The 25333-nt window shown below is 44.0% G+C and overlaps 5 protein-coding genes across 5 annotated transcripts; 2 read left to right on the top strand and 3 right to left on the bottom strand.

Moving 5' to 3' along the window:
- Positions 1-421: 421 nt before the first annotated feature.
- Positions 422-2930, bottom strand: MELLADRAFT_77243 (uncharacterized protein; the record flags this gene model as incomplete). The annotated part of the gene is made up of 4 exons (XM_007407690.1): positions 422-1763; positions 1879-2674; positions 2741-2836; positions 2903-2930. 4 exons carry the CDS (start codon positions 2903-2905, stop codon positions 649-651), a joined length of 2010 nt encoding a protein of 669 aa, XP_007407752.1.
- Positions 2931-4204: 1274 nt separating this feature from the next.
- MELLADRAFT_34686 (uncharacterized protein) lies at positions 4205-5650 on the top strand (the record flags this gene model as incomplete). Its single annotated transcript, XM_007407883.1, has 5 exons — positions 4205-4322; positions 4503-4607; positions 4690-4820; positions 5114-5240; positions 5346-5650. Coding segments are annotated over 5 exons (786 nt in total), but the record flags the coding sequence as incomplete, so codon positions are not given.
- Positions 5651-14230: 8580 nt separating this feature from the next.
- MELLADRAFT_84307 (uncharacterized protein) lies at positions 14231-14981 on the bottom strand (the record flags this gene model as incomplete). The annotated part of the gene is made up of 3 exons (XM_007407689.1): positions 14231-14235; positions 14313-14624; positions 14717-14981. The coding sequence occupies 3 exons, from the start codon at positions 14979-14981 to the stop codon at positions 14231-14233; spliced, it is 582 nt and encodes a 193-aa protein (XP_007407751.1).
- A 2046-nt stretch (positions 14982-17027) lies between these two features.
- MELLADRAFT_104606 (uncharacterized protein) lies at positions 17028-18020 on the top strand (the record flags this gene model as incomplete). Its single annotated transcript, XM_007407884.1, has 4 exons — positions 17028-17094; positions 17302-17356; positions 17646-17763; positions 17904-18020. 4 exons carry the CDS (start codon positions 17028-17030, stop codon positions 18018-18020), a joined length of 357 nt encoding a protein of 118 aa, XP_007407946.1.
- Positions 18021-18372: 352 nt separating this feature from the next.
- Positions 18373-19698, bottom strand: MELLADRAFT_61529 (uncharacterized protein; the record flags this gene model as incomplete). The annotated part of the gene is given in 5 exon segments (XM_007407688.1): positions 18373-18405; positions 18469-18637; positions 18716-19432; positions 19452-19534; positions 19597-19698. 5 exon segments carry the CDS (start codon positions 19696-19698, stop codon positions 18373-18375), a joined length of 1104 nt encoding a protein of 367 aa, XP_007407750.1.
- Positions 19699-25333: the final 5635 nt, after the last annotated feature.

The following is a 25333-nucleotide window of genomic DNA, read 5'->3' as shown; positions in this document are numbered from 1 at the left end:
AAGATTGAGTGAGATATCCTGATTACTCAGTGACATTTGAGGATTTGTGTCTAAGATAAAATTGATTTTTTTCAGTCTGCTTTGCAAACATGACAGAGCCAATATTGGTAAGGTCAGGGGAGCTTGAATTGATAATGGTTTCAATGATGTTTGAGGTGATTTAAGGTCACTTGTCAGTGAGCGTTGCAGTTTTTTTTGTTGGGGGTTAATTGAAAAATACTCAAGGGAGCAAATGTTCAATGTATAATTTCTTGGTACATGCTAGGACCACGCCTACAATTTCAAACGTACCTAGAATACGCCGCTTGTGAGTTTTGGGGCTCTACTCGAATAAATGGTGTCAAGTCCAACGTTGACTTTGGATGATGGATTGGGAGACTCAGCCAGGGTCAACCTCATGCATTATTTCAGGCTGAAAGTAGATTGATATACCACATTGAGTGTATGATTTTGCATGATTATGGGACACCATACACCAAAATGTTGATTGAGTCACTATATTGTGTTTCTAATTATATATATCTGATGCTGAATTGTGCACAGACGTACATCTGAGATACAAGAGAGCGGGGCATTTTCAAAGGAGTAAAGCAAGGAAAAGTGCGTCGACAAACTCATTGAACCCGAGATGAATATCGACAGTACAAATCAAAACTCATCATAACCTTTACCACTCCTCATCTTTGTCCGCTTTGATTTGCCTTTGAAATGCTTCTTACTGTTCTTACCTGTGACGGGCAAGCCATTCGGTCCTAGTACCTGTACCTCCCCTGGTACAAGTCTCAAACGAGTTGGACAATCGAGTTGAGCGGCACGACCTTTGACTAGAAAGTGTGCAGATGGAACGGGTGCAACACCATGAAGGGCCACCGATTGGAAGAAACTTTGATCCAAAGCATCCGCTCGTCGCGAGCCAGTAGGTCGAATGTAGGTATCGGCATTGACTGGGACTCGGTTGATAGGTGCCAGCTTGCGTGGGACGATGTTGGAACGTAAGCCAGCGGCATTGAACTCATCTGGCTTGATTCCAGGTACTGGCGGGGGTTCACAATACAAGAGTCGGGCATTGACATAGTCCTTGAGGATCGGACGAGCAGCACGTGATTCGTCAGGGCGACCTTGTCCACCACCACCGGTAGACAAACCCCGCGCGACGGCATAAGCGCACAGGAGCGCTGTAGCAGTCACGTCTTCGTCTGGGTTGAATTGAAGACCATAGGTAGCCTCGAGGATCGCGCGAGGGATTCGTCGAACGAGAAGCCCGACAGGCCCAGTGTGTTCGCGCATCTGATCGATTGGTAACACACCATCACAAACGAGTTCAGCCTTTGTGGAGGCAAACTGCGGGAAGACTAGACCAGGGCAATCACAGAGGATGACACGCGGTGATAGGTGAATGGTCTGGAAATGTTTCGTCTTTCCGGGTGTTGCGGATACTGATACTTTCTTGGCGCCAACGAGTGCATTGATGGTGGATGATTTACCAACGTTGGGATATCCAACTAAACCCACTACGAGTTTCTTCACTGTTTCAGTATCCGTTGGATCTGATAGCGTAGAAGAATCATGGGCGGCATCAGGCTTGGTAGGCGTAGGGTCATCTTGAGCGTGAAGAATGAATAAGTCCTCGAGTTCTTCGACTGTCAATATTTTCGTACGGTCTTTGCGAGATGACTTGCTAGCTGAAGGATTGGGCGCTGATTGAGGAATAGCAAGATTACTATCGACTTGCGTGGAAGTGGAACTCAGTTGCGGAGGTCCGACTGTTTGTGTAGCAGGCAGAGCATTGGTCAGTTCGAGAAACTTGTGATCCGGCCTGGATATTCAGATTCCTTTGTAACTGCCAGAACAAACGACAAGTAAGAAGACTCAACTTACCAATCGCTTCGTTATCCTCTTCCTTCTCTTCCTCATCATCACTTTCTTCATGATCACCATGTTCTCCAGAAGAACTTCCGTCGGAACTTTGATCTGCTTGAGCGGTTTCGTCTGCTTCTTCTTCTTGTAAAGCAGCGGCATCAGCAGCCGAGAAAAATGCATATTCGACATTTTGTCCTTCAAGATAATCAGCCCACACTTCTCGTTGATATTCCGAGAGAAGATCCGATTTATTGATGAGCAACAAATTCTTTCGAGGAGCAGCGAAGGGGTTATCTTCTAACTTTGATAGTTCTTCTACATATTTTTCAAGATCTTGACACCTGAACCGAAGTGGATTACGCGCATCAACAATTTGAACAATCAGTTTACTACGTTCTAGAACACGCCAAAGTTGACGCCAAACTTCCAAGTTTCGTTCGAACGGAGTAAGTAATAATGATTGTTGATCAGTTAATTCCGCCAATCCTTTACGCCAAGCTAAGAATGCATCACGTTCGGCTCTTTCGAGTTGAGCTGGAGTAGTGTCTCTAGACCAAATCGGACGGCGAGGCACTTGTAAAAGACTTTGATGTTCACGATGTACAGCTTCTAACTTAGCTTGCTCAGCCGGTGTTAGTAAATATGGATCTGCAGCCGTAGAAGATGAACCAGGACCGGTCCCAGGAAGGATGGTAATATTTTGACGTTCGGCAGTGAAATCTGTACCGGCAAGAGCAGCTGTGTTGAGGAAGTTCTCCAGATCATTTTCTTGAGTCACTGAGATGGGTTTGTTGTCATAAACTTCTGTGGTATGCTATTCGAATATAATCAGTATATGATGCAATGTTCATGTGTTTTGGATGCAGAAAATCAGACTGACCAATTCTCTTTCTCGGTCGACCACTCGACTTTTGGCTCGATGGTTCATGATGGCTTTTCCCAGTCCATGGTTGTGTGTTTGTTTTTTTGGAGGTGGCTGTAGAAAGTCTGGATGGGTTAGTCAAATGTGATGATGGTGTTTGAATGATTTGGAAAGGCTGACCATTTTGATTTGATGACCGTGAATGGTACTCTGATGAAAAAAGTGGTGATGAATGTGAAATTTTGAGTGAAGGTGTCTTAGACAAGGCTTAAGGGTAGAGCTTAAGATACATAATATTTTGGGTAAGTTCGAAAAAATGGTTGTCCAATTTTTACATACACACCCGCGCATTCAATTCAGTAGGTCATCAAGAACTATGACGGTCAAGCGCTTCAGTCATCGAACATTCTCACTTTCGACTATCAAATCAACTTCATCATCATCGTCTCATAAACCAATCCCTTCTTTCTTACCTTCTCATCGTACTCTCGAATTCAGACTTCATACTCATCCAACTTCAACTTCATCTTTCTTACGACGGACTCATCCTGAAATCCTTCCTCATTCAATCCCGACAAGAGATTTACCTGATTTGAATAATCCAACAGCTCATCTTTCAAATAATACCTCTAGTCTTGAGTCTGAGGATGCAATTGACCGGCTACGGAAGGCTACAGACGCTTTCCCTCGAACTACCAGTAGGAGGGAGGATAATTGGACAATAAGATGTACAGAGATTGACTCGAAGGGTGTGTGACCATGTGTGCAACTCTCAACAATCCCCATTCTTACCTTGGTTACTTTTTTGGACGCGGTAGGAAATGTGTCATCAAGTCATTCTATGTCTAAAAGCGAAATATGCGCACAAAACGGGCTACAGGTGGGTTAACCCATATCCTTTTTACAGGTGTTCCAGTGTTGATTGAAAGCAAAAGGATGGAATAATTGAATTTGAATGATTACTTTTGATGCAGCCGCGAGACTTGAGGCGCATTGATTCACGCATCTCAAACGTAGTCCCATCGATCTTGGTTCGAGATGAAGCAATCATCGCAAGTACAATCACACTCGATTCACCTCTGCTTAATATGATACTCTTTTGTTTACAGATATGATTGTTCGACTGACATCCATGTCGATGACTTATCTAGTTCAACGTACATAATATTCGAGCTCTGATCAAAGCAGATTCAGTCATTCTTTTCGACCATTCAAGCTTACCATCAGTTTCAATCTCTCCACCATCACCATCGTCAGAGAATGAACCTGAAAAACCTCAATTCGTGATCCGCTCGGCTTTTGCACACAACTTACTCAAAAACTTACGTGAACCTAACCTGGCACATCCAAGACAGTCCACGCCAGGGACTTCTACATCCTCACCTATAGGAACTGATCTACCTTACGAATTTAGGTGAGTCTTTCTTTTTTCTGCAGATTATGGTATCCTTTTGTATGGATTTTCACTGAATTGGTTGTTCGCACTCAAAAAGAGCTCTAGAAACGATGCTGGGATCAGTGGCATCCAGCCTCGAAGGTGAGCTGGGGGTACTCAAGACGTTGGTATCAAGTTTGTTGGACGGATTGGAAAGAAACATTGGTCAGCTTAATTTCTCTTTCCCCTCTGAATTTCTCTTCTTCTTTTGCCTTGCAATTCATTTCAAAAGAAACCCTTGCAAAACGCTCAAAACCGATCACGCGTCTCATATATCTTTGAAAAGTTATCTTTCGAAATTTCCACTTTCACTTTTTGACACATGACCTTCGAATTGTGTAACAGAGAGGGACAAATTGAAGCAACTACTGTTGTACTCACGCCGGTTGTCATCCTTCAACAGCCGGGCTGTACTTGTACAAGAATGTTTAGATGAGATCCTCGAGAATGGTGAGCGGACGCCCTTCCTCAGTTATCCTACTTGGCAAATGTCGCTGATAGGTTTCTTCTGGGTGATGACCATATGATACAGATCAAGATATGGCTAATGCTTATCTGACCGAGAAGATCTTGGACCGAGCCCCACGTGCGCCAGATGATCACGAAGAACTCGAACAGCTGTTAGAATCTTTTTCAAAATACGTTGAAGAGATTGTCCATGAGGTCGGTACTTTCATTATCAACTGAACTCTGTTATCAAGCTTTTCTTCAAATGTCAAATCTCGTCGAGGCTCTGATCATCGTGTCTTTTTCTTGCTTCGAATGTGTTATTCCGCTTTCCTAGGGCAAGTCAATCTTGGTTCGTCTGTTTTGTTTATTTCGCAAAACGTCTGAGCTTGTTAAGCGATACTAACTCCAACATCTCCATGTTCTACTACTCTTCCGCACATCACTTCACGGCATCTCTTCGGCCTCTACTGGTTCAAACCCCCTCTGATACCAAATCACGTAATTAGACTAACATCAAGAGCACAGAAGAAATCATTGAGTTGATTTTGGACTCAAATCGGAACACTTTGTTGGCTTTGGACTTGAAAGTTTCGATTGGTACAATGGGTCTCGGAACTGGAGCCTTGGTAGCAGGTGAGGCGTCTTGGCTGAACTAAGAAGACTGCCGCGACAGTCATTTTGAGACAAGCTTTTCTCATGACCTTTTTGATCCCTTTTTCTGTGGGGAAAAATAATTAGGTTTTTTCGGGATGAATCTTCGTACCAACTTAGAAAATGAACCATATGCATTCTTGGGAATTACGTGTGCTTCAATTGCTACAGTAAGCTGTGTAATTGGATATGGATTAATGAGATTACATCGACTTAGGAGAATTGGATTGAGTGAAGCTCAAGTTTCGCAAAGAAGTGATGGTAGTCATCAAGTGTTACAACACCGCTATCAACAACAAAGAAATGGTCGAGTTGGTGGTGTATTAGACTGGGATGGAGGTATGAGAGATAGTAGTAAGACTAGAAGGTTTTGGTCAAAGTGTAAAGATTGACTAAAGGATGCGGAGGATAGATTTACAGAGCTCACACAATAGATTTCTGTCGTATATACTTAATAATATATGTTGTACAATTTGGAATTCTTACATAAGTTTTTTTTGTTAAATTATGTTATGGTCACCATCCAGATGTTTGGAAATCAAAACTTGACGTGTAGCTTCTCACCAACTTGAGGTGGTATGTTGATGCACACACCCGATCACTTTAAAAAGGTCGGGGTTCCTCTTGACTTATGTGAAGCATCCCTGGTGGTCAGCCCCAAATATGCCTTACTGAAGCTTAACTCCAAATTTGTGGGCCCCAAAACTTTTGGCAAACCCAAGCCTGGGGCTTCAAAAGCCAACTCAAACCTAGTCTGAGTTGGCTTGCTAGGCTTGAGAAGTCGGCCGGATCTGCAAGAACACATTGCACTGCACTATCCTATACTTACTGGTGGGCTTGGAGTATAGCATAGCTGAGGTAAATACACTACAAGAGACAGGGAAGGTGGTGAAAGGACTTGTCAAGGCTATGATTTGGATATACTAGTGGATTGATACAATACTAAAAAAAGTCTCAGCAGCTGTTGAACAGATCTTGGCCAGTGGTTAGGATCCCAGGAAGCCCAGCCATTCAACAAGAAACATATCAATCAGGTGATTGAGATTTTGGCTATCTTACCAACAAAAAACCTATTGATTGGCAAAATTAAAAAACATACTGACTGACAAATACCACCACAGGTGTCAATTCTGTCTTGAATGGCATGTCAAGGAGGTAAACCAGTAAAACATGTTATGTCACCACTGGGCCAGGCACTGCCAACAAAGATGCCTCAGGTTGGAAAATCTGAAGTATCCTCGGATTGCAGTGGACTTGGATGTGGTGTCCGAGTGAGTGATCCGGGGCAATCTCTGTGGCCAAAGTATGCCTCGGAATGATTTCTGGGACACACAGTCCGAGGGAAGGTAGATCTGAGCATACAGCTGTTAAAAGTACTAACGGTAGAAAATGATGCAAATGTGTTGCACCCGGATTTAAATCTCCACAGGTAAAAACCCGATGAAACCCTTTTTTTGCTCCCAAAACCGTGTGAGAGCTGTCAGAGGCTGTTGATTCTCTGTTACTGTCCATATCTCAAAACTGCGAATCTCATCATCTGACAGAATAACCGCAGTGGTATGTACATACTGTTTTGACTCCCCACGAAGTTCCAGTTCTTTCTCCGCCCTTCTCTTTTCCTTTCTCTCAGTTCCATTTTCTAATTTTTTGTTATCCACCGTCACTTTCTCACTCTGACTTTGCCTTTTGAGCCCCTTCCTGGAACCATTTTGGCCGTGGTGAGCCAATTTTGACTAATGTGCTACTGGGCCTGACACTCATCTTCCTCTTTTTTTCTATCAGATGCCCAAAAACGTATTCAGCGTGGATGTCAAGGTTGTCGTAGTCAGAATGGTCCTTCAAGGAATGCGGTTTCATGACATCATCACTACCCTGGGCATGGGTCTCTCCCTGACCTCGGTTTGCCGCTGGTTCTCTCTATATCAGCGGACTCGAGCTGTGGTAACCAACCCAGTGGACCACATGGCTCAAGGTGCTCCTGCGAGTTTGGGACCAGCGGAAAAGACTTTCATACTCGACTCCCTTTGTCTCGACCCAACTCTTTACCTAGACGAGTTACAAACCAAGCTGTTTGATACTTTTGGCCTACGAGTGACCACTATGACGCTATCGAATGAGCTACGTAATCGGCTTTGCTGGACACAAAAAAAATCCAGGACGGTACACCCAAACCAATCAGATGAAGCTCGAGGTGCTTACATAGAGCGCATTCATGATATCGACCCCAGGTGCCTAGTGTTTACAGGTACTTTTTGTTCTACGCATGACTAGTTCATATTTGTATCTGAAACACTGATCATCTGTTTTCACTTTCAAACAGATGAGAGTGCCATCAGCAAACGTTGACTATATCGTGACTATGGACGAGCTCCTGTTGGTCAAAGAACCTCTCGACTGCAAAGGCCAACAGCGGCCGTTCGTTTTTCAGTACTCCCTGCGATATCGATGGATGGGGTCCTCGCTTGTAAAGTTCAGACAGGTGGTTATTCCCGCATAGATTTTGAATCTTTCTTGGAGGAAGATCTAGTTAGTTATTTCAGAACTACCTGTCTCGCATTTTTCTTTTTTTTTGGTATCTCATGATTCACTTCTTTCCCAGTTGCCTGCAATGAACCCATGGCCGGCCCGGAACTCCTTATTGGTCTTGGATAATGCGCCAATACATCATGGAGGCCGTGTTGCTGAGCTATGCGCATACCGAGGGGTTTGTCTGCTATATCTTCCGCCTTATAGCCCCGACTTCAACCCGATTGAAAAAGGCTTTTCAATCGTCAAAGCCCGATTGCGAAGAAGCCAAATTCTCCAAACAGCTTTGAATTTGGCCGAGGAGAAGGCGGGTATTTTCATTTCAACTATGAATGTTTTCTCTGAAACGCTTTGTACTGCCCTTTTTTGCGGGTGTGGTTATTTGTAAACCAATCATTTTGGTGTCTCTCGCCCAAGCCTGATTGGGGGAGTCTATGTGTGGTTTGGCTCTTCATGTTTTCAAATTGTTCTTCGCAATGAACATATTGATTTTTTAATCGCTTGAATTAACATTGTGAAACATAACAGTGAAGTTTTGTGAGATGAGAGAGACCATGAAGCGTGATCACAGCCACATGAGCTACAAATCGAATTGTAGCTTGTACCAAAACTTCAAAGAACTTCGATGTTCTTCGAATTTCTCTTCTTGGTCACACGTAGAAGACAAATAGGACAAAAGTAATGATTGAAGCCAAACTTTGGCTTTGTCATCATATTGAGAAGTTAAAAATTCCCAAAAGGGATTCAGATCCTTCAAGTCTGAAAGCTGAATGATGACCAAAGAACACAAAGATCTTCGATGATATTCATTGATGATCTTCTCGGTCACACGGAGCAGACCAATCAAGTGGGAAGGTTCGATTGAAGATCGAATCTTTGGTATTCATCATGAAATCACTCGGATTAATAGAGGTTATAATCCGAGTAATATCATATTCTTTGGCAAGGCTCTGAGGGTCGAAGGCATCAACTGATGTACAAGTCAGTCTGACTTGTACATATTGAGTGTTGGAACTATCAGACCTCCGCGGAGGCAAGCATGAAAGGATGGACAGATAACATAACTTTGATTTTCACGGACATCGCACAGAATATTTGGGGAGAGGACTATCACAAATCTCGTGCACAAGAAAGATTCAACACAAATGATTTGAGAGGCCCTATGAGAGACAGCCGATTTCGGAAAGAGACACACAACAAGGGATTGAAACAGAAGATTGGAGCAAGTCTGGCTCGCAGCGCTTCGCAGCGCTGCTAGACGGTATTTCAGAAGCGCAACTTGACATTTCCGTGACCAAGCTAGGTAGCTAGAGCCGCAGCGGCTTTTTTTTTCTCACACAACTTAGTAGCTGAAAGCGAAGTTTTTTTTCGCAGCGCCTCGCAGCGTTTCAGGCCAAAAAAAAACTTTTTTTAAATTTATTTTTGGGCAAGGTAAAGGAAACAAAAGCAGATCAAGAAATGGTACTCTTAGGTAAGGACTGTTGAGAAACCTAAAAATAAACGTTTTGTGATGTAAAGACCGTAATGAAAACATAAAACATAAAGAAAAATCAAATAAAAAGACATTTCAACAAACTTGATGTAATGTAAGGACTGTGATGAAAAAAGAAAAAATATGTATATTCAAAATCAATTAAATCAAAGTAAAAGAGTGTAGAGAAAACGATAAAAGGGATTAAAAAAGAGGTGAAAATCGAAGAAGACCAATCTAAAAATGACTCTTCCTAACTTTTTTTACAATCAACTTCTTGCCATACTCTAGTACCTTCCCTACTTCACCAAAGTCGCCAGTTAAGGGAATACCTTCAAGTGTCCAAATTTGACTGCTGACTAACATTTCAATCATGCGAGGAACCAATCCTCCTCGCTCTGCTGTGCAGACTCGTATTACTGATCCTCAGTGGGGTTTGAGCAGCAGATGCAGCCGGCGTTGCTAGATAATCCCGAGCCAAGATGGATAAAACCGGGTATTTACACCCATGAGTCTTTAGAATTTTGTGTATTAGTAAGGGATACAATGAATGACTAAATAAAAAGGAAGGGGTACTCACTCTCCACCAGTCTAGTGCATGTTCTGGGTTGTTTGCATCAGGAGATAACATCGGATCAACACCTTGAATATATCGTTCAAGCTCGTTGATATTGCCGGATGTTGCAACCTCATCATACAGGTTCAAGAAGTCCCCTCCAAATCCTTTGTCAGGCTCAGGCGATTTGCTTGAGACTGTGGTGACTGGTTGATTACGAAGGTCGGTCGCCTCGCTTTCAAGTGTAAAAACACTTTCTAAAAGTTCCATTGCTCGATCATGACTGGCCGAGTCTTCCCCAAATGCGCGGGCAAAGAAACGGACTCGTAGACTTGGGTGGAAAATGCTGGCTAGAACAAGTGTGTCGCAATCGAGGGCTTCATTGAGATATAAGGTGATTTTACTTATCATTATATCAACCATTGGGAACAATGGATCATTCTCGTGCATTTTCTTGAGTCGCTCTTCCATTGACGCCTTGAGTTGTACATATTTAACTAACACCATACACCCTGTGGGCTTATCACCCTCCATTTCTCGGGTTAGAATTTTGTATGGCTGTAGAGTGTAATTCAAGTAATCAGAAAACATAATGGATCCAATTCAAAGTGGTAGTTGAACTACGTACAGTGAGAATATCAAGCATGTCACGCATTGCTTGCCAATCTCCAACTGAGAATACAAGCTCTTCAAAATAGCCGTACTTCTTACCATCTTTCCGTGGACGTCGTTTTTTTGAATGCACCTCAGCTAGATCGTCTTTCATGACTCGATCGATTAGCTGAAAGGGGAAATGAAATAAATTGGATGGGAGTTCAATAGATTTTCACAAATAAAGGCGGGGAATCAATAAGAATGATGTTGAGTCAAATGATAAAGAACCTGGCTTACGTCTCGCGCCTCCCACATTCGCTCCCAGCGTTCAGCCTGGATGCCCCATCGAATTCCGTGTCCTGAGAGGAGTGCCTTGAGCGCAGGTAATTCATCTGTTTTGCGTTGAGCGTTGACCCTTTCTCGCCGACGATTGAAATCAGCACGGTGAGCACTAGACCGTGTAAGTTTCTTGTTAACTGTGTCCATCTTGATTGGAACAATTTCAATCAAGAAGTCAGTATGTGAAAACCGCAGTGAATGAGATCTAGGGATTGAAATCGATTTACTTACATCTTTGGTCAAAGATTTCATATATGTATCGCCCAGAAGGTAAGCGGTCTTGCGATTTCGATAAGTTTGAGGCTCATCGTCTTGTTCACAATCTTCCTCTTCCTGGTCATCATTTGAGCTCGAATGATCTGTATCATTTGAGTGATTGCTTTCTATGTCGTCGTCAAAATCTTCACTATCAGCATTGTTCTCATCTGCATCTAAGTCCTGGACCCCGGGTGTGCTACTGAGGCCGTCCAAGCCATCTTCTTCTTCTTCAATTACCGCTAGGACTTCCACCGGTGGAAAACGACCCAAGGTGCTGTGTCGAATACGTCTTGGTTTCATTCCAAGTGCGTCCAGGCCTGCCTTCACAATTAATCCCATTTTATGGCAGAAGCATCGAACTGACATTGTTTTCGGTTTCCACATAAGCTGATGATCTTGAACAAAACTCTGTTCCTCGAGCTGTCGATGGATTTCGCGGCCCATGGTAAAATTATTGCTTCCTGAATCGGATACACTGGCGAGCATGTAAAGGTTGGGTTAGGGTTAGTAAATGAAACCAAAGAAAATACGCTTTGATAATGAAGAAAACTGCGACATGCTCTCAAAAACACATCCGGGTGTTTTTGAGAGCATACGGAACCAAGCTCAGAGATCCGGCTGAGAGCTTAGGTTCCTGAAGCAGGAATGAGTGAAAGAAAAAAAAATAGAATAAAATAAAATGGGGACTTATCTTTTTATATAGTCCATTCTTTTTCAAGATGGCTACCATCGGCTCAGCAAGTAAATGCCCTTGATGATGCCATGCGACAAGTTTCAAACTTAAATGCCGAACAACATACTTCCAATCTTTCTTGATGTAAGAGATTGACGCCCCGATGAAGGCGTGAAGGTTTCCCTTCACTGTCCAAACATCTTGGATAAGACAAAATTTGCTGTCCAGATTCTGGAACAAATGAATTTGAAAAATATCAAATCAAATTGAGATATGTTCATAAGAAGAGAAAGTTGCATTGAGACAAAGTCGAAATAAAAAAAGGGTTGCTTACTTTGAGCTCTTTTTCAATCACTAATCCACGAAGTGACAGATAGAGGCGTTTGGCCTCTTCAGCGGACCATTTTCGGCCAAATACACGCGCATCGGGGCGCAGCCAGTACAAAATTGCCCTAAGAATTGGGTCTTCGATTCGTATGAACGGCAATGCATGTGAGACTTGCCACACCGAGAGGCACTGATTCAAAGTTTTGTTGGAAAAGGTTGGTGGACCGTTGACAAAGGCGGCTAAGGAACTTTGGTTTTTCTCTTGAAGACGCTGAGTACGTAGATTGGATTCGGTTGGTGGGAGGTTGGCACCGGCAGAGATGGCCATGTTGCGACGTGGGCAGCCGGCACCCGACTTACCAGCTTGCTTGCTACCATCTCTGTGTACCTTGAGGTTGGATCGAGAGCTACCACTGATCCTGACAACCTTATGGCACCAGAGACAAGGGTAAGACAAACCTGGTTCATCAAGAGGCTAAAAAATCGGTTCAATGTCAGCTATTACAACAATCTTGGTAGAAGGTAATGATTGATGAATAATAACTAGAGAGACTTACATCTTGTTCTCCATGAAACGCTTGTCCAAAGAACACATAAGGACTGTCGAATTCCTTGACAGGCTGGTTCCTTTTCCTTTTGGTGAGACGAAGGTTCTCTTCGTCGGAGTCTTGTGCCAGATCGACGTCAGGAGCACCAGAAGCAATCTATAGTGATTGATGACAAAGGTAAGTAATCAATACTATTCTTTGGGAGACATGATCTTGAATCTTTGACTTACCGAGAGTGATGCTTGACTGTTCCTGCCCCTGAGAGCAATGGACTGCACTCCAGAACGCTCATCATCGTCACCAGATTCAGAGACAGAGTTTTGATTATTCGTGGTTCCAGTGGCCTATAAATCGATGTAGATGATTAATGAGTTATGAACAAATGAAGATCTAGGTATAGTAGGAAAGAGAGACTCACTGAAGACGATGGACGAGAGACCGTCTTAGATCGGACACGTCCAGTCTGGCGAATTCCCACCTGGTCTCCTGGTAAGGAGGCGGATCGCTCACGGCGTCGGTGGACATGGCAGTCTCTGACATCCCTGACAGTGAACAAATCCCCCACGCCACCTAGGCCACGACGAGAATCAGATGATGGGATAATCATCCCAGGTGCTGGTCTTGCTGGGGTGGTTATTCGAGAAGAGCGACGAGGAGGGGCAGTAGACGCATCATCGGTCTCGTATCCAGAAGGAATGAAGGAATCAAGAGTTTGCTGCTTGTGAGACATTTTCGATTCGATTTTAGAGAATATATTTAAAGAAAGTGTGATATGATTAGGGTAGATGTAAAATTGGAAAAGAAGTCAGATCAGAACTGATAGATGATACTGGTGTTGCTGTGATTGAGAGTTTGGAGGAAAGACTTGCGTACCTTTATACTCAAAAATAGGTAAGCACCGGCTCCCATCCGACTGATCGACCAGCAACTGTCCACGTTTGAAAACACGGCGTATCAGTAAATGAGGTGGCTATCGTTGGTTAGAGAGAAACACTAACCTGTTACCCATACAACTACTGCACAAATGATGAATGTCCACGTTTTGTGAGATCGCGAGTTTTCAATTGAAGTCGTTTCGATGTGAATAGTCGAAGGTGTGAGGATTTGTGGCTTGAGATAGCAGACCTTCTGTAACAGAAGATTTGTAGGAATGATCGGTTAGGACAGAGATAGTGATCGAAATGGTGTAAAGGGTGGTGATTGTTGTAATGGGGGATGTGTCGGAAGGGTTAGTAAGGAGAGATCGTGATTGAACTTCAAATTGGTGTAGTAAGGGTTGGGTGGGTATTCAGGGAAGCGTGGCGTTAGTGTAACTGATAGCCTCGGGGTATCCGAAAGCGGACAGCGCAGCACCCAAAAAACCGGAGCCAGAGTAGTAACTCGAGGCGTAGCTCCCGGGTCTTTGGAGCCCCGGGTAGTTAAGCGGTAGCCCCGGGCGCCGCGCTAACGCGCGCTGCGCGCTTCTGGCTACGCTGCGAGCCAGACTTGATTGGAGTTCAACTCAAGCGTTGTATATCGCCTATATTGGTAAAGCCTGCTTACATCAAGTTTTGGGATGAAACCATTCATACCGATTCAGGTAAATAAGGAACAAGGTAAAAAAAAGAAATATATCTACTACAAATGCATATGAATGACTATATATTAGTCACTCGCATTGTGTTGAAGGTAGGCTCGGATTCATTCTGTGAGAACAAGGTTGGTTAGTGGACCCGCAATAAGAGCTCGGGGCTGGAAAGATGGGCCAGGTGCCATGACTGACCACTTAAGCGCATTTGGCGAGCTTGGGCCCCCGCAAGGAGGCGGCCAGCGATGGCTTGGGCGATACCGCGGCTGATTAAAGATGACTCGGTCATCTGGGCTGAGGGAATCAGGTCGGTCCAACTCTCAACGTGCATTTTAGCCAAAGTCAATCGGGTGTTGATGTCCTCAGGTGGAATATCACAGGACATCAAGAAGGTTTCCAACATCGCCTCAGGAGCCATCACCTCGATGCCGTCCAAGGTGGCATCTGAGAGGACGGTCGAGCTGTCTTCTGAGTCGGAAACCCATACGATGTTGGGTTTAGATTGACCTGGGATGGGAAAGATGAAAGCATGTCGTGGAAAAGATCATGGTCAGTGATACAATCACCAGGGGACATGCAAATTGAACGGTTGGCCTGACCTTGTTCGGTTTTGACCTTCTTGTTATGATTTTCGGACTCAGCGGTGGATCCATTCAACGGAGCCAAAGAACCACCAACAGGAGCAGGAACGATGGGGACATGATCAAAGAAGGAGCGTTTACTACCTACTTGCCCTTGTACAGCCCAAGCGGGCAGGCGAGCTTCAGCGCGGTCACGAGCGCTCATGGACTTGTGAAACACTCGTCCCTTGATCATCTCGCAAATATAATCAGGCGTGTAGGGGGCAATGGCTCGAGTGGTCATTCCGTTGGCCTGGAAGTCAAGGATGGTGATGCAATACCAACAGGGTTCAGCATAGCCTTGCCTGAATGGCGTCTAGATTGGTCACTTACCTCCTCTTGAGCCCAAATGTAAGGGCATCTCAAAGTGAAACGATATTGAAACATTGGATCCCAAGGCGCGACCAAAACTGCACCATCACCTCCAGAAGATGATTCTTCCGCATGCTGATGAAAGATGGCAGCAGTCGCCTCGTGTAGAGCAACCATATGCTCAGAAGCCTGGAAGATAATCACCCAAAGATCGTTAGCCCCAGAACGATGAGAACGAAGAGAAGGAATGTTAGAACTAGTCAAGAATCTGACAAACCTCTGCGCGCGCATTTTCCGCGGCCAAATCTTGACTAGCAGGTTGAGTACCACCAGCTGAAGCAATAACCTTTTTAGCCTGAGAGGCCTGTGAAGCATAGAACAAGATATATGAGTCAAACTGATATGTACGAAGTGCAATTCGGGAAGACTTACTAGCGCGAGTTTCTTGGCCTTGACGGCCTCATTTTCAGTGAAGATCATAATAGTACCTTCCTTTTTCTTTGATTTGTTCAAGTTGTGAACATACGATTGCCAGGTCTGGATATCTTTGATGACCACCTTGGACCGACCAGTCACACCTTTCCAAATACAGAGAGGAGCTAGGTCACTCTTGAGGATCAGGTGTTTCATACCATCCGAGTATTGATCACAAACATCGGCACACATCTTCTTGAAATCATTGAACGATTTCCCGTAAAGGCAGCTCTTCATTTCGATTACATTACCATCGTTGAAGACTTTCGAGTCGACTACATTGACCTTGGGAGTGGCTGTCTTACGAGTGGTGGTGACGCGAGTGTTGCTGGGCGGGGTGATCGTGTCGGCCTCATCATTGGAGTGGATCTTGAAATACACTCCAATGGTGACTTCGTGAGACTTGTTGAAACAAATGCGAGAATCCGAACCAATTCGGAAAAGCGGCTCTTTGTGAAAACGTGCGGGAGCATCATCTCCCTCGTAAATGGTTGATATAGGCTCAAACACTGAGAACAAATGAGTTATTGGACATGGGCATGGTAGATGAAGAGGAGTGTGAGGATTATCTTACATGCGTTCATATGGCCAGTCACTGACTCCTGCGAGTTGGTGACGTTGAGGTTACTTAATCCAGACATTTCTGAAGTAACGCAAATTGAAGAGAAATTAGGTTACTGCTGAAGAAGGAAAAAGCGAAGCAGAGGGATGACTGACTATTGCTATATTGATGACTAAATCGAACAAGCTGCATACGAAATGAGGGAGCGAAAAGGTAAGGAATTGGCTTATAACCCAAAGAAACGAGAGAGAAAACGAGAGAGATATATTGGGATAATGAAACTGACTATAGACGAGTTGTACGTGAGTGGAAATTGATTTGGAACAATGGATATTTAGCAAGTGAACCGAAAGACAGGCTTGAGTAGTGGATTGCTTGAGGTGGGAGGTTGGTAAGTTCATCAGTCGGTTCTTATAGCAACCAAAGACCAAAGAGATGACAATTTTTTGAGCTTACTTGGAAATCTGCTACGAGAGACTGGAGAATCTACAACAATCAATGGGCCAAATCCGCAGAAACAAAGGGCAGAACGCAAGAGTTTGTCAGAGGAACGAAAACGTGAGTCGGTTGTGATCAAACAGGCCAAGAAGCTCCAAAACGAGCTTGAAGTCTCAATGTCGATTAAGATAAAGTTGTTGGTTTTCGAGATAGATTGATATCTTGAACTCAGGTCAGGTGGCCTTGATGGCAAAATTCGAGATTGAAAAAGCCTTGGGAGTCTTAGGAGCCAATGAAAAAACACGACGAGCGTCTTGATTCCTTGGAGATTGGTTTGAAAAGTTGGGATGAATCAGGCGCAACCTCAAGAACGTGGTTGAAGTCTCCAATTTGAACAAGATAAAGTTGATGGATTTCGAGATAGATTGTGATCCAGAAGTGAGGTGAGGTGGCCTTGAAGGAAAATGTCCAGATTCGAACAGCGTTTGGAGATTTGGGAGCCAAATGAAAGTCGTATTCGAGGGTGACAAGGGTCCAGCTGGATTCCTTGGAGATTGGGTTGAAAAGTGTCGTGCGTAAGGGGCTGATAGCGATTACAATTTGGGATATGAGAATCCAATGGAGGCTGATATTGAGAGAGTTGAAGCCAAAAGTTGGTAATAAGGTTGAGTGATTTGAAAGATGATGTGAAAAGAAATCAAACAATTGAACAACTCAGATCCATGACGGACTGGTCCCTAAAGAGAGGTGGTGTGAAGAGGACATGCGTGCTATGTAGGTGGAGGTCGTGATGTCGTGGGGCATGGAATCAAAAGAGAGGATGTTCGGCCAGGGTCAGCCCAAGGCTGTCAAACACCATTGAGAAAATACGGTTGAAAATGAGTTTTGGACTTTGGAATTAAATCCCGTTGTAACACATTTACATGTGTTTCTACCGTTATTTTTTTTAACAGCTGTAAGTACAAAGCTGCGGGTCATCTTTGAAATTACGTTACTTGGTAGCTATCATTTGTTTGCGATTCACGGGTCGAAGCGGATAAGAAATTGATCTGCTCACCGGTTTCCTCAGAAATTGCCGAAATATTTGTGAATCATTGATTATTTCCTTGTTACCTTGAAGAGGCTTGAGAAACATGAAGCTTGCGGGGAGCATAATGCCATGGTTTTGTTTCCGATGAGATCTGTGCTCTCTTCTGACGGTTTGAAATTATTGTTTGCACGCCGGACTATAAAGAGTTTGGTGAGCCGCATTTAGGCCTTGGTTGAAATGGGAGGATTAGGCGGTCTTTTGTGGTGAGTACTGGACGTATGCAAAGTCAACGACCGCTACTGAATGTGCGAAACTGTCCGTGAGGATTATGGTATGATTTGGTGGTCAAGGAAGCTTGGTTTTTGACTCTATGGGGTGTAGGATCAGAAAAATCTGAGGTCCAAAGTCGATTACTCAGAGGGGCTCGAGTGCCAAAAAATGCAGTTGAAACGTTTTCACTACAATGATCGATACGCCAGCTCCCCGGATGATTTTATAAAGTTTAGAAAGACTGGATCTGTAGGGGATAAGAATGATGCTGCTCAAATCAAAATACATGAAGCAAAACGTAGGAGTAGTTCGTAGGTGCAAGTGGAGAAGAGCCAGTATAATAACTAGGACCCAATGCCCAAGCTTTTGTGGAATTGAACACATTCAAGTAGGTTCTTTAAAACAGTAGCAATTTGAAAACATGTAGGCAGAGGAAGTGAAAAATATCAGATCTACCCGGGTACTTTTAGTATTCCACAGCCGAGTCACTGGGAAGAGTCGACCACGAAATCAAATCACATTTTGGCTTGTGCTTATAATAATGACCTATTAGTCTTCAGCGTTGAGCTGGTCTGGAAGTGTCTGGAAAGAAGAACAGTGCCGTTTTAATCTTGTTTCACATGATTAACAACAATTGGTACATACTGCAATTTCATCCCGAGTCATAGGATTCATGAAGTGACATTGGATTACAATGGCTTCAAAGGCATTCACTAAATACAAGTCCGGAGTTTCTTCATCCGGAGTGATTGTGGAAACAATATGCTTTAAATTGGGAGGTGGGGTGAAGGGCTGTGGAAGCTCCGGATTCAACCTACTTTCCCAGTACAAATTGTGCGTTCAATATTGGGTAATCAGAACTTCTACAGTTTTGAGCATGCGCCAATTTAACCATCTTAGATCTTCTTCTTCTGAATTGCAGTATTTGCTCCGCAATACCCTAAGATGTGGAAAGATGTGGTTACGGATGTCGTGCGGCACACGATCAGGGATAGACATTATGAATAAGGTTTCAAGGGTCGCAGTCAGACCCAAAACCATTGCAGCTGTTGGGTCGGGGTGGCTTGGCGGAAAAATCTCGAGGCAATTGATTGGCCTTTTGTTCGGGCGACAGATGTCAATTGCGGCGCGGCAATTTCTGGGGTGGCAAGAGATATAAAAATGGGTCAAATTTGGGAGTGAGCCAGGACGTAGGCGCATCGATGGCAGATCGGCAAATCGAATGGACAAAGATTCCAATGATATCATTCCCTCCAATAGAGTTTTTAAAGTATTGTAGTCGTGCATCGTGTGTGGAGATTGAGATCCATGGATGACGAGAGTCTTGAGGTTTGTAACACCTTGGATGGCATTTGTAAGGACGGTTGAAAAGCCAACAACGTTGACATAGCGTAATTTCAAGTGGACTAAGGACCAGGCACATATTGCGATGATCGATGCTGCACCTTCTGGCAAGATGGACCAGGCATACGGATATGGAGTGCATGTTGAGACGACACCGGCCAGAGACACAGTCAAGGGCATCGTGTACCAAATCCCATTGAGGCAGAGGTTGCGAAGCGGAGGAAGGCTGGGTGTCACAAATCGACTTGTCCACATATCGAGAAGGCTATTGATCATAGGTTCACCGGTTAAACGCACAGTTAGAAACACCAGGGATTTGATAGCGCTTTGCCAAGAGCGTCCCAGTAAGCGCGACCAAAGGAGGCGTCTAATGTATTTGTGTCAAAGCCATGCAATGTCAACACTGTTGCTGAAGTCAGGAGGAATTACTGGAATTTGGGCAATCAAGTGGCCAATGATGATTCCAATGACTTCGACCGGCAGGCCGTCTGGGCAGGATACGGGTGGCGGTGAAATAGGGTTTCCAGACATAGTGCGATCTGTTAAGGCAAAGTCCAGAGCCGTTAAAAAGTTGTAGTAATAAGAATTTGAACTGGGCAAGAACCGAGTGTCTGTCGAATGGAACTTACATGTTATTATTGAAGAATGTGAAAGCTCGGTACTGGGACAAAATCAGCACAAGGAGGTTTAACAAAGGAGGAGTGTTAGAGTGCCAAACTCGAGAAAAAATGGAATTGTTGAATCAATTTTGAGTCAAAGCTGATTGGCTGGCTGTAAAGCCAAGTGGCGGGTGTGAATCCAAGGATAATAAACCACATGTATGGAAATGGCCAGCCATGTGGTGTTCGCTTGGGACGGTGACATAACAACAAAAAAATGCAGGATTTTCACAAATCAGCATGGCAACGGGTTTGTCATATCGTGTCAATGCTCTTGGATAGGAATGGCTTGCCATGTGTCGTTCACTCGTCACGGCGACAAACCGACTGAAGTGTCCAAAAGATCCGGAAACCATCATAATGGCAAGGAAGATGAAGGGAAACCGCCAAAGGTATTGCATGTCATGTTGCATGGATGCTTGGTAGTTGAGATCGTTTAAGTGGCGAGTGTGGATGTCGACACCTCGAGAACGGCGCCCATGGGGATTGGCTGATGTTTGGATCATGGTGGGCAAACAAAGATGCTGGGACCTGAGAATAAAGAGGATCGAGGGAGGGTGAGGAGAGGCTAGGACACAGCATTCAAACGGTGCCCATGGAAATTGGCTGATGTTTGGATTGTGGTGGGCAAACGGGGATACTGGGTGCTGAGAGTAATGAGGATTGAGGGAGGTTTTGGAGAGGCTAGGACACAGGATTCAGGTGATAAGTGTTGTTTGTTAGGTGCTTATGGGTGTATTAGGGTTCTGTATGATGGCTAAGGGGTTTAATCCAGTTTCGCCGAGAAACACGGTCGTGCCTTTAGTTTTATGATAAGTAGATAGGTGGCCAAGAATTGGTTTACCCTGTAGTTGAAGGGTCGAACATTTGGTGAAGTGGGTATATATGATATGAATAAGTTGAGTCCCGTTGACTGTAGCGTGTCGGCTCCAAAGGGGTCCAAAAAGCGTGTAAAGACACTCGAGCGTGGATGACTGCCAACAACGATTGCGAGAGCCTTGCTTTGTACCTTTTTTGTATGACTGATACATAGTCAAAGGCTGGCGCATGACATTCTGAGACCCTTTGGGTCTTCCTGGGCCTCTTCTCTCCTTCTTTGGCACATTCCCCAAAAGTTCGTCGGTGGTATCGGGAGGGCGGCCGTTGTTTGCGATGAACTTTCGTTTTGTTGGTTTGGCCATTTGCATCCCTTTGACTAGACCCTCCCAATTCTTCTGGGAAGAGCCATAGGCAACAGAGATCCCTCGGTTGAGATTTTGGTGATCTCTTTCCAAGCTTTGGACAAAAGCCAAAAGTTGAATAATACCCCCAATCACGTTACATTTCCCAGGGCTGGCAAAGGAAGTTAATGTCAGAAAGTGTTTGGAAGGTATACATGTCACATTATGCATACCAAAGTAGGTAGTAGATCCTGTGCTTGGATTCTTGCCTGTTAGTGGTCGAAGGTAAACCATCATCCCGGCCTTGCCTTTTGCGTTTCCTTGACACATCGCCAGTTTCTTCGCCGGTTTTGTCGTCCAAAGGTGGATCATCCAGAGGCATGCGCTTCCTGGCAGGGAAGAGCATGGCTTGGATGTCCGAGGTGGGCCACCAGTCCAGCCACCTCTTGGCACAAGGAAATGCCCAGGATAATACGACGAACTTGTCATCAAGTGTGTTTCCAGGGGTGTCCGGCTCCATCAATGCATTGCATTTAGACACCCAGCTTTTCTACAAGCGCAAGGATAATGTTAGTGGGGTGGTAAACGTGAAGAGTGGTTCATTAAAGCGTAACTTACCTCATCCTGCCAAGGGACAATGGATCTGTTTTTCCTGAGTCAAGCAATAGCCTGGCCAAAGTGCTGTTCGCAGCTGTGTAACTTCAAAAGGGCGACTTCTCGAGATACATTGAACACATCCATGTAGGCTCCAGTAAATCCAGACTTCTGTGCCAGTGAAAAGTTGACAATTTGTTCCGTGAGTCTACTGTTCTGTTCTTCAGACATTGATGTTTGTTCAATCTGGACAAAGAGGGTCTTGAAGTGTGCTTTGTAATGATGCTGACTAAGTCCGTTGATCCACGAGAGAAGGATGGGGACCCATCTTTCTAGCTTTTCTAGATACATAGAAGTTGTCAACAGGTATCCGTTTTCGAAAAAGCGATAGGTAACGTCAGATAAAAGGCCTCCTTTGTAAGCTATTCTGTCTTCTTCATTGACAAGGATTTGAGCCATCCAGTTACTTTGGAAAGTCAGATGAATGTCTTCCACTTTGAAAGACACCGACACAATTTACATTCCTTGACTGGAATGAGATTTGAAGCAGAATTGTCAGCAAACATGATTGGCAAAGTAAGTCAATGTTCTAATGACTTACGTGGACCAATATATAAATTGCATGAGCCATTTGTCACTGGCCTCCTTATCTTGTGAGTCCGGCATCAGACCTTCTTGAACCAGGAATGCACGACACAAATTACCCAGGCGGTCGACGTGGTCAAACAACGGATGAATGTCAGATACCGTACGTATAGGAGCAGTCCCTACATGGGCTCGCCCAACCTGGTACAACATAATAGGCCAGTCATTAACCTCTTTGTAATACGCAATCAGAAAAGAATAATAACAGAAGAATAAGCATACCTTCAATGATAACGGACCAGTCGTGGGGTCATTTATGATGATCTCTTTCAACTTTTGCTTTGCCAAGGGGGGCGCCTTTTTAGCCAAAGGCCAGACATGATCATGCTGGCCTTGATTTCGTAGTAGGCCGCCATTGGTTGGTTTGTGTTTGTCAATTTGACATTGGGCATCACATGGAATGTGAACCTGAATGCCGTCACACCCACTGATGGGACACACGTCGCCACTGTGGATAGAAGATTATATGAGTAAAAATATTGTGACTATCTCCCAGAAGAAGACCTTACTAACCGCTCTATCAGCTCAGAGATCATGTGGCGGCCTGTTGGAGGTGATCCGGTTAAAGGGCATGTTGAAACCAAACAGAGAATTACACCCAGACACTTGAATCCTAATATTTTCCAGTATTTATGGGAGTTGTCCGTCTTCATGGTATGCGTCCAACCAATAAAATCAAAGTTGGTAACTGGTCTATTGGGGGCTTTGACAAACACGGTATTTCCGTTTGGATAGACGGGATACATTTGCTCGTCAAGTTCACAACCGTGGTCGATGAAATTGGTAGAGCTGGATATATTGGTGGGTAGTTGAAGTTGAGATTGTCCGGGAGTTTCACTACCACAATCAGATTGGTATCAATGATCTGATTCAGAGATATGTGTCTTCTTTGCCTTTTTGGCCTTGTTTTTTTTGGATTTTTGTTTTTTTGAGCGAGGTGGGATCTTGGTGTCGGTATCTGCGTTTGCTTGGTGCTGGTGCTTTCGCGTCCAATCCCGCTCATGCTTTGATATGGTATGTTGAGAAGGAGATTCATTGGTTCTTTGTCGGAGTTTCTTCTTTTTGGACTTTTTAAGCTTTGGGCTTTCCGGCGTCTCTGTCGAACTACGCTCAGTATCGGTCATAGTGATGAGATCTGACACTGATGACTTTGTAGGTGACGGCTAGAGCAGATGATTGGCAACACGGGTAATGAGGATATCTTTGCTTTCAATATAATCCAACTCTTGTGTACATTGATTGGGGATTAAGGACCGTTTGTCCTTGCTATCGGATGGACACAAAGTCATAGTTGAAGGGACGGAAGGCATCTCGAATGAATCTTTATCCTCAGGGTAAACTCCAGCTGGATGTGAACCCTGTTGACCCATTCTAATATGGAATTTCAATGTTAGGGCCTTGTTGAGAAGTGTAGACTGGGGTGATAATGATGAAATTGGGAACCAATGCGATAAATCTGATAACATTAGAGCTCAATCTTCTGACAAGTACAATCCTTTAACGCTGGAAAGGGGGATATCCATCAAGGATCGAGGAGGAAGGCATCCACATTTTGCCGAATGTGGGGGAATCATGGTCAGAGATACACATTGATAACGTGGCATGTTCATCACTATCAGGTATGGGACATCTGATATTGGCGGAACCGTGGAACCTTATGAATAGGAGGGAAGAGGGCAATGCGATATTGGTGTAAATAGGTGGTGTAAAATTGAAGGTTGAGGGGGTAAAGTGGTAATATTGCATTGGGGGTTTTACACCAAAGAATCCGGTGTAAAAACCACGGTGCCCCCCGTGATATGTATCTTTACACATGAATATTTTACACCGACACACTCGGTGTAAAACACCCAGGGTAAAAATACATATCACGTGCCATTTTCAGAATTTTACACCTAATCTTGTACACCAGTTTTCTGCACCAACATGAAAAAAAAGAATAGGTGTAAAGTTATAAACTACAGTGTGTAATTTATAATTTTACACTGACTCAATTTACACCGGATAATCCGGTGTAAAGTGCATGGTGTAAAATTCTCCCACCCCATATTATAATGAACATAATGAAGCTAAGACTTTGGCTGTGGCTACAAAGAAAATGGAAGAAGCACGCAAGAGACGTAAAGTTGCAAAGGATTTGGCGCTTGGTGGCAAGTCACCAGAAGAGGTGCGAGATTATCTCAATGTCATCTTTCCAAAAGAGGAATGATATAACAGGTGTGTAGTATTCCCTTCTACTATAGCTCTGCATCTTCCAGATCATCAGGGGAAAATAAAGTCCCATTGGTGGGAAGATCGTTGGCGTCATTGCCATCAATGGCAGGTAAAGATATCTGCATGCCCGCATGCGCAAAGATGCACATGTTGGTGAGTTCTCATATAGTCTTGGCCCGCTGTGATACTCAGGGAATTGAGGTGGTTCAGATGATGATTATGATGGTTGTTTGAAGACGGAGAGATGGAGAGATGGAGACAAAACACCGAGCAAGACTCAACAGTGGGTTGAGTTATGGGTCTGATCCTTTTTACCAACTGGACAACCCGTGATCAAGCATCTTAGAAAAAAAAGAAAAGGTAGCAAAGAGAAAAAGGAAGGCAGTTGAATCTCTCTGTACCTTTGTTGGAAAGACACTGAAACTTATATTTACAACATTTGAAGCAAATCAAGCAGGCTTTTTAGGCATGCTCGCGCCTTAAAAATCATGATTGCTCGGTGAAATTCACCTGCTTGCGGTCTCAAACTTGAACTGCCCTAATGTTACAAGCAAACAAAAAAAAGACCCTGACAATGATCACAGGCGTGACCAATGTTCAGTGATGGCAAGACAAGAAAAAACAACTTAAATATTTGAGTTCATGCCGTGCTTGCTGGACAGTCAGATGTTCAAAAGATTTTTTACTCAATATTACACCATCACCCATTATAGCATTCCCTTTTACAGCTTTTTTACACCAAAACAATCTTTGTCAACCTTTCACTGTGCTATCTCATTCATGGCAGCGTCAGGCGTAGAATCAAATCTTCATGCGTCTCTGTAATTATGGTTTTGAGATTCCAAACTTTCTACTCACCCGTGCATGCGATTGAGTTGTCTCCAGCATAAGCAA

Source organism: Melampsora larici-populina (assembly GCF_000204055.1).
Source record: "Melampsora larici-populina 98AG31 unplaced genomic scaffold MELLAscaffold_10, whole genome shotgun sequence".
Classification (NCBI taxonomy): domain Eukaryota; kingdom Fungi; phylum Basidiomycota; class Pucciniomycetes; order Pucciniales; family Melampsoraceae; genus Melampsora; species Melampsora laricis-populina.
This window is presented reverse-complemented; position numbering and strand designations above follow the sequence as displayed.